At 40.7% G+C, this 12,699-nt stretch overlaps 1 protein-coding gene across 1 annotated transcript in view; it reads right to left on the bottom strand.

Annotated features, from left to right (window-relative positions):
- Positions 1-12,699, bottom strand: part of onecut (homeobox protein onecut) — a 263,632-nt gene that overhangs the window by 205,362 nt on the left and 45,571 nt on the right. The window contains exon 2 of the mRNA XM_090402187.1: positions 4,027-4,062. Within this exon, the coding sequence (XP_090258313.1) occupies positions 4,027-4,062 (36 nt within the window). The remainder of the gene's footprint in view (positions 1-4,026; positions 4,063-12,699) is intronic.

Raw genomic sequence — 12,699 nt, 5'->3', positions numbered from 1 at the left:
TACACAAACGCTCATTAAAAAAAAAATAAAAAATTGACGCGTGTTAAAGTTGATACGGATGCTGTACTGTGCTGAGAATTTTGAGTAGATTTTAAGCTCCGTATATACAATAAGTCGCAATGATCACTTCAGGTAAGACGGTGCTTCTCGTAATGTCGTTTGCCACGATATTACGGGAACACTGTGTGGCGAAGGAGCAGTTGCTGGAGTAAGTTACCTTGCGGCTAGTAAATTTGGAGGGAGGAGAAAAGAACCGCTTGTAAAATTACTTCCCATTCCTTGGCTTTGTGTGTCCCCTAATCCCACACTCGCTCGAGAAAAGGTGAACGAAACTTCTCAATGATCATATTTAAATTATCCGAGCAGACAGCGGATCAACCTAAACCCCCCTCCCCCTTAAGTCTCATATTTTTAGTTTTACCAACCGGCGTTACTGATTCTACCAATTACAAGCGTATCAACAAACTAATCAGCGAAATCTTAGCTTTTTTTAGCAGTCTGATTTCGACTTAAATGTAAGATAATCGGAAGTCCTCAGAAGTTCCCAACAATCTCAGAAATGTTTGTGTTAGTAAAAGGAATGCAATTTCGTTCTTAAGATGTTCCCCACCAAGTTGGTTGATGGTGGGTTTACACTCCAAAGCAAACTAGATTAGAATTGACAGCCGAAGCAACTCAGGCCATGAGGCCACCGTAGCCTGTCTGTTACTTGCGAGTGTTCTAATGGCCGGAAAAATTCTAGATTTTTTTTTTTTGTTGTTGTTGTTTTATTTTATCACATTTTGTAACCTTGCGAGTGGGAGAATTGGTGATAATCACCATTTGTACGAAGCCACTTTTCCATATTATGAGATGGAATATTTCAAGCCAAGCTGGGAATTATTTGATTTGTTCTTCATATGAGCCACTGAAAGTCATTTATTATTTTATTTTTTACATAATCTGCCAACTCTACTCTACACACCAAAGCTAGATAGAACTGTTTTCAAGCCACTTCGGACCTCCAATAACATTCAAGGTCTGTATAGCGATTACGCTCTCCACTCTATCAACCAGGTGGGCGTTTTGCTCTGTCAGTCAATTTGAAAGATTATTAATGACCCTGAAACTAATATAAAAAATTAAATACAGTTCGTAAATGCGCTTTATTGAAAAAGATCAAAAGAAGTCAAACAGGTATTTCAAAATATCTGTTTGACTTCATACATTGACTTCTTAACAATCAAGTACTACTAGCAGATGATGCTTTTGCAACAACTGGACTCCAATTGTTGAGACAACAATTGGATATTAACAATTACTTGCCAGTATCTAGTTGCTGAAAATCTGATTTAGAACTACTGAGCACCGATGCCGTTACTGGTTGTGGTTCCGCACGTATTATTTTCACATAGCGAATAAAAAGAGCATTTAATCAAATATCATCAGAAATACGAGCCCAGTAGATTATCCCTGAATGGTGCAAACACTCCGCTTCTACCTGTGAATGTGGTTGCCTCGGGTGAGAACCTGCAGTCAGTGGATGTCTTAAGTAGCATCAGAAGAAAGATAAAATGAAAAATTAGCTCTTTATATCACTGCATCTTCCACCTTATCGACGGTGTGTGTCATTGTCTTGGTGTTTCCCCCTCAAACAACCGTCCTTGGGCGTCTGTCGTCACAATTAAGTCGTTTCACAGTTTTATTAATTCGATTACTGCCGTCGCACAATCAATAAGCGCTGGTTCGTAATGATGTTGCTCCTCCTCCGTTCAGTATCTTTGTTGGAGCTGATCGAGTTCAAGGTTAACATGCGTCGCAATTCAATTTCCAAGAAAAAGAAAGATATTTAGAGAAAACGGGTAAAAAAAATGTCCTTTCAAATAAGAATCAGATGGTTGATTATGGGAATCTTTATTAGCCGTATCAAAGAAGATCATTTCGCTCACAACAAAGCAAGGAATTCGTGAACCTGGTATGAGAATTTAGGAAAAGGTGGAGCAGCCAGTTCCTATCTTCTCGCATTGCTGCATTTCCACAGTCAAATCAAAGAAACAATCAGCCTGAATACATTTTTAAAATTCATTCGGGCTATGTCATTGTTGCGTAAAAAATGTGAAATTCCGATTTCCAAAGTAATTTAATTGTTGGCTTTCACGAGACAACAATTAAAAAAATGTAAGTTATTTCTAACAATGGAGCTCTATAACAGATTTTTGCAACAATAAAAATCCAAGTTCTGATTTCAAGATTCATTGTTCTGTAGATTATCATATAAAAAAACTGATTGTTGTGCTGTCGTATCATTAGAATCATTCTCTGAAATCAACTGAAAATATGAAAATGGGATCTTGTGAAAGGTAAATTGTAAATGTATTGTAAGCATTACAGACAATGTGCACAATATTTTGGTTATTGTAAAGACATAGCTGTTTAGCTCACAATATGCGATCACTTTTTGGGGGAATTACTAATCCCAATCTTTTTTGCATAAATATATTACACATAAGATTCATTTCCGTTGGTAGTATTGCTTTAGATAAACAACGAAGACTTACTGGATAAGGAAAAGAATATAAATTAAACCTACTACTTTGAAATGAATGCTATATTGCGTAAACTAGTTTGAATTCGAGTTTAATTATTATTAAAGTCTTAAAAGAAATTCAAAAATAAATTTAATTTCAGATTATCGCTCACATTTTATCTGTAAATTAAAAAAAAAAAGGTTTACATATTATTAATTTATTTTGCCAAATAAAACGCACCGGAGAGATGGAAGGATATAATTCGAAACAATTTCTTTACAAATAAAAATCTGACCTTCTCTCTGTCAGCTCTAAACGCAAGAAATAAAATAACGAACTCGAGATAGATAGAGAGAGAGAGAGAGAGAGAGAGAATAAAGATGAAAATAGAGCTATGGACTCACTCTCGTGAGCCGCTAGCAGCAGATGTATGCACTGCACATAAACATTGTCAAAATTGTCCGAGTTTTTGTTTCCGCACTCTCCGCTTATTTTGTGTATTCTAACAACTCTTCTGGCATCTAACAAAGAGACTTTTCTTTTGTGTGTAGCATTTTCTGACGGCAGTCACAGTTACTTCAACTTAATAGGGACCATTTTATTTTAAACATCAGCGAACGCTAAAGTTTTTTTTTTTTTTTTTTGTATTTAAATTGTCATTTCAATGTACTTCTATAGGAATGCTAAGTGGTTGCAGACGAGCCAAGGCACACAATGCACTTCACCGAAAAAGCCTCGCTCCACACGTGCGTCTGGCCTTCCTTAGCCTAGAGGAACCAACTTTTGGGAGCTGTGATTCGTAGCGCAAGAAGACAGAAGCCTTGTTAACCACAAGTTTGCTACCTCTGTGGAGTGGGCTGCAATTCTGCCGCCAAATGAAGCTGCCCCCAAGGTCCAATTACTTCCATCCGCTGCAGAGCATAGTTAACAAAGGGAGCCAAGTACAGCACACGAAAATTTTCCAAAAGAGGCCTCGCTATAGTCAGCCTCTCCACAACCACGCGGGCAGGCATATCTTTTCAAATTACTCCCTGCTTCTAGCCTCTATTTTGTTTGGCAAATAGGTCTCCCTCGTTTACTAAGGTAAAAGAAAAAAATACATATATAGGGTCGCCTCAGACCCCGAAGGAAATTTTGTTGATACAGTGAAAGAAATGGCATGCGAGGCACATAGATTTTTTATTTTTTTTTACTTCTTTTGTCCGTAGGAGAAGTTTGAATATTTTTAGTTTTTGAATTCTTGCGTATTTACAAGACAAAAAAAAGTTTGTAGTTGCTAATTTCTATGAAGTAAAAGGAGCATTAAAATAAGGTCAATGGAATGGATTTATTTTTCTTTTCTTGGGAGCAACTGTTAAGGCTGCAAAAAAAAGGCATCCAAGTTTGTACCGATTAGACCTTTGCAATTCCCGATGGCAAATTTGCAATTGATGTAATAAAGGGATTAATAACCATTCGTGCTTTACAGTGGGCAGCGCCGTATTCTTTAAAAAGGGACGTGGCTAAGTTTCCGAGCAACCTCCCCTCATATTTACACACGTTCTCCTCAATTAATCTGCATTAAACCTTCGAAGCCCAATTGTTTTAAGTTTTTCGCCCTCAGAAAAAGTCTATGAGGGGTGAGGAAACCAAATATACCCACACTTTAAACCTGAGTGGATCTCACATCGCAACCACCCCAAGAATGAACCTTTCTGCACAAGAGTTGACCGAATATGGTTTACACCCTCAACATCGTGTGTTTTTGCTCGAAGATGCCTCCCTCGCAATTCTTTCGCTTTGGTAAAGGGGAATAAACATGGGGGGGGGGGACTTGCGTCAAAGCAATTGCACAAATCAACACGGTTCTGTTAGTTCGCAGTGCGTGAATGGCTTCACGTAAATGCGCTTTTCTTTCCGACGCTCTGAAGAATTTTATCGACAGTGTTGTGCACCGCGTGAAAACAGCATGCCCAAGAAGAATATCCGCAAAATCGTGGACTTCCACTTCACGTTCAGAAGGATTTGGAAAGGTTTTTCATGAAAAAAAAAAACAAAAAACGAACCACACATATCAAAACAGCGCACACACACAAGACTCACCTCATGACCTTAGCTGCTTCGGCCGCTATTCAAACCAAAATGAAATGAAACACCCTCCCCATTTTTCAAATAAACAAAGAACTTCAGACGAATGGAAAGCATCAGGGAGGGATGAAATTTGAATTAGAAAAGGTCGAAAAATCAGCGCTTCTTCTGTTCCGTTCCATTCTCGTTTGGGACTTCGTCTTCTTCTTCTGCAGGACTTTTTTCTGTTCACGCTCCCACCCACGCACGCAACTATTACGCTGCGAAAACTCATCAGTCTGGTGTGATGATGCTTGCAACAGAAGTGGGGCGAGGTTGATGAAAATACGGAATCTAATCTGGCATTGACAAAGAATAGTCATAATAGTTTCGAGCCCCGAAAGAGTAAGTTTGGATTTAAGAAAAAAGGAAAGAAATTAAAGTCTTTTTGCCATTCTGAACGGAATTAAAACAAAGGAAATCTTACTTCAAACTCTTTTGAATTATTTGGGATAGAAATGTCGCATATCGCCTGTGTCATCCAACCGCGTCTGTCCGAATTAATCAACTTTTTGCGCGACAGTACTTCAAACCTTTTTAAAATCCCACTCGACCGTCGGATGTACACCCCTTTATCACTTACTGTAAAAACACGAACTTTCTGTACCTTATCCCTCCCACTCATCGTACAGAATCACATTATTAATCTAATCCTGTTAGGTTAACAATAGGATAATAATGAGAATCGTGTGATTAACCTAATCCTGATTCGAGCGATATGTGGGGAGATGGCAGAAGTAAATAAAAGTGAAACGAAATAATAAAAAAATGCTCTGACATTGTTTTTATGCGTCGAATGAGTATTCAGAACTGTTCTCGCCCAGAAATCATCCCTTTCATTTCTATGTTTCGTTGCGATTCTGATATATTGGATGATATATCAGAATCGATGAGTCTCTGACTCCCTGCAGGTCTCTCTTAATAATAATAATTTCTTCCCCCGCCCCCAACTGGAACTATAGGCCCAGCCGTAACCGTAAAACACAGCCCAACGCTCCAGAGCCCAATGCCCGCGAGCTTAACACCATTCCACCCGACACTGGGCATTGCTTGTTATGATGGATTGCGGAGTCATTTCGGATCTCGCAGCGAGTGTTTCAACCGAGGACAGGCGACGTTTTCGGTTACGACTTTCAACACTCGTCCGTCTCGCCCTTTAACTGGGTAGAAATTTCCGAAATGAATTGTTTCAAAGTTTGTATCCGATGACAGTGCCATGTCGAGAGTCACCGAGCTCTTCGGTACTGCCCATTTTACTGCTCGTGTATGAAGATTGCAAGACCGCGTGCTTCGTATAAGACCTGCATGAGTCATGATTATAGCCAAATTCACTACTACGCCAAATGTCCGGATGTTTTTTTCCCATCGGATAGTGCATGCATATCCCTTAAAACATCATACAGCCCATCGCACAAATAAGTAAAATACATTCCGTAAAACCCACGGTGTTTAGTTAGATTTTTATTTGCATAGTAAGTTATTCTGCAGTAAACAAACACTATTGATGCCCATTACAAAAATATTGAGAAATCGGCTGAAGAATAAACTAAACATCTTTGAACTTGAACAATAATCGAATGTACAAGTCAGTAATGATAATTCCCGCAACTACGCAGAAGATCCTCAGTTGTTGTTGACGATTCCAGCAAGCAACTAAGGATCTTCTGTGTATGGTTTTTACTTGCGCAAGTAAAAACCATACACAGAAGATCCTTAGTTGCTGCAATTCCGAGTAAAATCCATCTTGTGATTAGCTTTCAGATTATGATTAGAAGTTGGTATAAATTACTTTCTGAATGACCAATCAATTCTCCCAAGCATCTCACCCGGCGCTTGACTACGTGTGTAACCACCTTACTGGTGGTTGTAAGTAGATACAATTTTAATAAAATAATTGTTTAGTGTAGTTCTAATTTGAAGATAATTACGTCGAATTTAAGAGAGAGAAATTACAAGCCGATTCCTATTGTAGAATACACGAGTAATATATTAGTTCCTATTAGGAATACGAGAGGGCGTCAATTCGCAGCCAGATTCTCGTTTTACCTCGGTCTATCTAACACTGATTGACGAGCGAGCACATGTGCCACGGGAGATGGCCGCGAACTGATTTCGACAAAATTCTAGGGCCAAAATGTGGGTTCTCATCTCGCACTCATAACGGGAACCGAAGCCAGCTCATTTTCCACTCAGGTTAACGCAATCCCCCCCCCCCCCCCACTAGATTTGCTGAAAACAAAAAAATCAGTGTAAATAGCCAGCAGTATGTCACAGTGTGCTTGTCTTCATAATATCCCCTCCGTACTCAATGAGCGGAGAGTTGCTCGGCATTACTGGGTTACCCATTGATGGCCCACCTTTTTCGTGGTGTGCGTAATTAGAACACGATTTGTCACCGATGTGAATGGAATCGTCAGAATGATGGCGTCGAATTCTTCCGTATGATGAATACGACACGCCAACGCCATTTATAGGTGAGAGAGAAGTCTCGTGCTGTTAATTAGTCCTTCGCTTGTTTCTTACGAGTAGCGACATTTGGTTTGCCACACTCAAAAACCAAAGCACGTGGGTGTCCGTTTGAAATTTCACGTGCGGACTATTTTTCGATTGCGAAGCGGGTAATAAAAGAGACGGAGGCGTGTCGCCTACGTCGTTAAATAGGCATGCATCGTGAGGATAGAACAAACTACGGCATACCCAATGGAAACGAGACGTGGCAGAAGGTCATTCCATGTTCATTGGGAAGGTTTCAAAATAAACAACCCTTTCCAGTGAAACGTCTGCATTTATATTATTCGAAACTTACGGGAATTTCACTTGAAAAAAAAAAAAAAAAAAAAATCCGTTGTTTTTCAAGGGCCAAAAAGCCCAGCGAATGAAATCAGTGCATGAACAGATACTATCTATCTATCCCAATGGCTTTAACAGGCCTTTAAGGCCCACAACCTTCCAAGCATGCTTGGATTTCGTAACCGAAATACGAGGATAGAATGGTCACTCCTATGCCTCGAAGTATTCTTGGCTGTATCCCCGTGTGTTCAATGGTCCGGTTTGCCTGCTTGCGGGATGAAAAACCCCAGATAAACTGGCGGAAAAAACCCTACTGCCCGCGCCCAAGACCGGCTAACTTGGCTATGGCTGAGGAAGATCCTTCAGCTCTTCACGTCTCCGACGGGAATCGAACCTAGGACACTCCTTCCCCAGGCATATGGTTGCGAAGCGCAAAGCCACTACGCTAACCGCGCGGACATGAACAGATACTACAGAATGCAATTTGATATTTAAACAGGGCTCCCTCCCCTAATTATCCAAGAATATTTATCCTTTGCAAGAAGCATATATCGTTTGTTTCTTTGTTTTTCTCTTCGTCTTATGTCGGTGGGGTCTTGAGATCTCCGTCAATGAGGACAAAACGGAATATATTCTGAATATTTAATGATAGGTGTTGGTGTGTGCATCTCATCATATTTTTATACTGAAGGACACCCTGTTGAGTAGAATATGATTCAAGTTTGAGCGCAGAATCAAAATAATGGAAATGATACGCGCAAAACACTCTTTCTAATCCTACAATTCCAATAAGGTATTGGAATATTATGTCGGTGATCGGAATTGTATCGGTGATTTTCAATAAGTAGTGAATAATTGTCTACTCCCGCTCTCTGACCTTGCCTATTTTGGGGTCTGAAATAAGTTCCTCTTTGGTCCCTTCAACACCTTTTGGAGACGGGGGAACCACTTTTGGGAATTGACTGAAAAGCTTTCGATGCATATTCCCAGAATGTGGATTTCGAGTTTGTATGCACCTGTGAAATCGAAGTGTTTTTATTTTATTTTTGTGAGAAAATTTTTTTTGCTAGCCTTTGCAAGCGATCAACGCGGAATCTCTCTAAAAAAAGAGAGCCTAGAAAAACAGCGTGTTTAACCAACTTTCTACCTGGAGCAGGAGGCTGTACTCTGAGTTTGTACCCTGTTGTCCAATATCGATTATTTAATAAGTATCCTGCTAAGGTTCGCTTCTAATGAAGACACTTATTGGAGACGACCCCTTGATTTTAAAGACCGGGTTGGACTCTTGTCAGAGTATGGGGAGGGAAGGAAGGGGTAATTATAACCGACTTGCAAGGACACTGTGTTAGCTGATACAGATGTGGCTATTGTTGATTAAAACACACACACACACACACACACACACACACACACACACACACACACACACACACACACACACACTTTACAGATAAAATAACTTCTTACGCATCATCCTTAGCTTCTTTGGGTTCCACCAAAAAAGAAGGACCGGAATTAGTGAGCCTACAATTTCCATAAACATCGTGAGTGTCGGTGAGCGCCTTTCTATATTGCTGTCTTCACACCCCATGTTGACAATCCTTGTCTTGTGATGTGGAGCTTTATTATGTTGGAAGTGACCATAACTTAAAATTGGCACCCTATAGAACATGCCTAATTGGGCATTCTTCTATGACCAGTGAATGATCTACACCTTACGAAGCAACCACAAATCTTTGCACTACCATCGCCATGTTTCATCATTGATACTGTTAGAAAGGCATCTCCAGACATCCCTCATAATAGACAGGGATGCACACATCTGATTGTTCCAAAGGTCTCTTTCAAAATGCCTTCGATCAGGTCATTTGATGACGCCCATTCTTCATTGTTGAACACAATTCCTGCGTGTAAAAAATTTGCGGCATGAGGCTCTCTAGTTCCGAATACTGTTCGCGATGCATAAGCAGATCAAGATGGTGAAACACGGTGAATACAGTTGAAAATAATTCATATGTGATTAGTTCCTTGAGGCGTTTTGCTAATACCGAAGTCCAACTTCAGTGGAACAAGAGAAACATTACTTGAACGAAATGTAAATATTTCGACGGTGTGTCAAAAATAGGGTCCGATATGCGACGCCTCGTCTTAACCAACTTGGGGTGCTTCATATGTTCCGATGCCATTTCTATGAACCTCTGTGTCGCTCTGTTTTTCCAAAGCAGTGCCTCCGCGTGTTACAATATTTTTCGCGTGCTGCCTTCAAATGTGTGCTCCGCACGCACGCACGCACACACATGGAAACAGCTCGGCTGTAGAAAGTGTCTGTTTCCGCTCTCTGTGTGTCGCAGAGCACCCTCGGCGGTGCGTGTGTCTGTCGCGAACCCGGTTTTCATTAAATGCAAATTTGGATCTAAACGAGGGTTAAGAAAAATTAAGAAGGAAGAGAGAGAGAGACAGAAGGAAAAAACACAGTTGTTTCGAAGAACCTTGCTATTTCTTGCGAGATAAAATGTCTCTAATTGTCCCCTGGTGACATTAATATTTAATAATGCCGTAGTGTGACAAGACAAGCCGCGTTGGTCTTCACATCACAACCCAGCTGCCGAGCTAATTTGAATAGATGCTAGCTTGGCTAGGACGGTTAATAATAATTCTGCCTAAATTAAGGCCCACTGCTTCCATCCTTTGGCCTGTATTACTTTTTTAAGAGCTGCACGCTGGGTAATGAAGATCTATTTCAGCTCGGCGCGCCCTCTAACGTCTCACTAAAAACCCAAGTTAGCGAGGCGTTACAAAAAAAGGCGTATTCTAGTGAGAGTCAAGGACGACCTTTCTCTCTCTCTCTCTTTCTTTCTTTCTGTTTTCGGCCACTCATCTAATGAAAATAAATCTTTTTGTTAACTCTGATTAGTTTCACATTTCCTGTTCAAGTCTTGAGACAATTACATGGACGGCAAGTCTCCCGGCATGTTTGGGGAGATTCCCCGGGGGGGTATTTAGTTGGGACTAAGTTAGAATTTTTAAGCGAAACGACGAATCAAATTGCCAATCGCCTAATACATCATGAATCGCAAAACTAGCTCGCTTAATAAGACTGAAAGGTTCTTTTTTTTTTTTTTTAAGTCCTTGCATTTGTTATTCTCCCTTTTCTTGTCCTTCTGAAGGAAAATATCTTAATGCAATTTGGTTTAATACGGCTACAGCCTGGAAATGATGGAGTTTTTAACTTAAGTGTTTCTTTTTGCGAGTGCAGAACTAAAAGAATTAAAACTTTTTCCTGTTTGTTTTTTTATCTTGGAAACTTCTGCTTTGTTCATTGTGATTAACAGATATTGTTTGCCCTGACTCATTGTTGAACTTACTTTGAGGTAATAATGCTTAACAATTAAAACAGCAGTCTTTTATTATCGAATTCAGTGAACACAATTAAGGTCACATTTTGCTAAAAGAACTGCCATTTTTTAGGGACGTTCAATAAACAAAGAAATTATTCAACGATTGAGCTAAATTGTTTTAATGACGATAATTAATACGTATATTCACAAATTAAGCAGTCATTAAAAGAGCAAAAAATAGTTGAGAGAAACGTAGAGGATTTGGAAACAGTTCTAGAATTACCATCCAGCACTACAACGAACTGTTCACCTTTGCGAGACTTGAGGCAGTGAGTATATTGTTAATAGTAGAACTGTTTTATGTAATTAGCGCCATCTATCATCAAAACAAAAAACATACAAAAATTTCTTTTGTTGTTGTTTCCATTTTGATCATGTTGCTATGGAAACCGTCGCCGCTCATCATTTCAAAGTTTCATAATAAATTACATTTTAACGTCATGATGCAGTTCCGATTATGTTTCCTTTGCTGGTCATAAAGAAACATCGGATCCACAGCGCTGTAAACGTCGAACGTATCTAGCGGTAAAAATGATCGTAGAAGGGGAATAAATATTGAAAAAAAAAAAAATCAACTGTTTGACAAGTAAGTGTTCCTCATTGACTGTTTTCCTAAACAGCGAATGAGGAACACTCGAAGCCATTAAGGATTCATCCACCGTTACTAAAATGTCTCAATGGAGAACGTAACATCATCTTCGAGCATCCTCAAGATCATCTCGCATTCCAAGAACAACAAGTTCGTTTCGGTTATGATCGTTTGCACATCAAAGCATGCTCCCGAGTACTGTTATCAGTGCCCGTTTATACCTCAGTACCTGTTTATACCTCTCTCTGCAGTATTCGCACCCAAAGAGTTTCCCCATAATACAGATGGGTGTGTAAGGACTGTAAGTGTGGCGTTCAGCGGATTCTAACAGACTTGGCGGCGGCAAGCCTACAATATTCGCTACAGCTGACAGCTTCTCTGCTTTTACCCCGTCTGGACTCCCAAACGTCCGTCACCTCGTACCATTATAGGTTCTCTCCAAGCCTAGAGTTCAGTGAAGCGAGTCTCGACGGCGAAAGACGCCCGAAGCGGCCAGCGTTTAATGTCCGGGACACCGTGTTTGCGCCAGTTAAGTGCAGCATTAGTCAGCATTCAGCGGGGGGGGAGGCCGGGGGGGGGGGGGACAATAGCTGCTTCTGGGCACGCGCACACGCTGGCGCTCCTTCGGTACACCTCGCGGTTCTGACCCCCCCCCCCCGCGTATGCAAAGCAGTTGACGGTTTGGTGGGAACAGCGAAGTGTGCACCTGGAGTGTACACTCGACTACGATTGATTCCGAACGAAAAGTAACAGTCGACGTAGGGTAGCGGTAACAACTGTCCCCTAGCAGATAATCAGCACCACCGCCCCCAAAACACAAACACCCACACAGGTGCACTCCGAGAGGGCATGTAACGGACAGGAAGCGGAATAACATTCTCTCTACCCCCACGTTTTATTCGTGAATGGCACATTTGCGCTCGGGAACCAGGTGGGAAGGTAGCTGTCGCTGATAGACACGGATCATTAAACCTGAGAGGTCACACGCTTGTAACAAGCACTGACCACCGTAACTGTTTGTTTCTCTTTTAAAACGTCGCACAGTTCGGCGACCATTCTGTGAAAAATTATTCCCAGTAATTTCTCCTTAAAAAAAAACAAAGTATCCTCGCATCTCTTCCACTGCCATCTTAAAACACGTTGGCATTTAGAACTTTAACTCCGCGTGTCTGGACAGCATCACGGAGTCCAAACAATATTCCTCAGAAGTCCGTTGCCATGGTGACTACGGGGTCTGACTTAACGACAGATCCCCAATAGTCACGACCCTATACTTAATACAGAAGGAATCCTAACATTCAGCTCAAGC

The sequence above is a fragment of the Typopeltis vanoorti genome, chromosome 12 (assembly GCF_054136105.1).
Source record: "Typopeltis vanoorti isolate ZY-2024b chromosome 12, IOZ_Tvanoo_1.0, whole genome shotgun sequence".
Classification (NCBI taxonomy): domain Eukaryota; kingdom Metazoa; phylum Arthropoda; class Arachnida; order Uropygi; family Thelyphonidae; genus Typopeltis; species Typopeltis vanoorti.
This window is presented reverse-complemented; position numbering and strand designations above follow the sequence as displayed.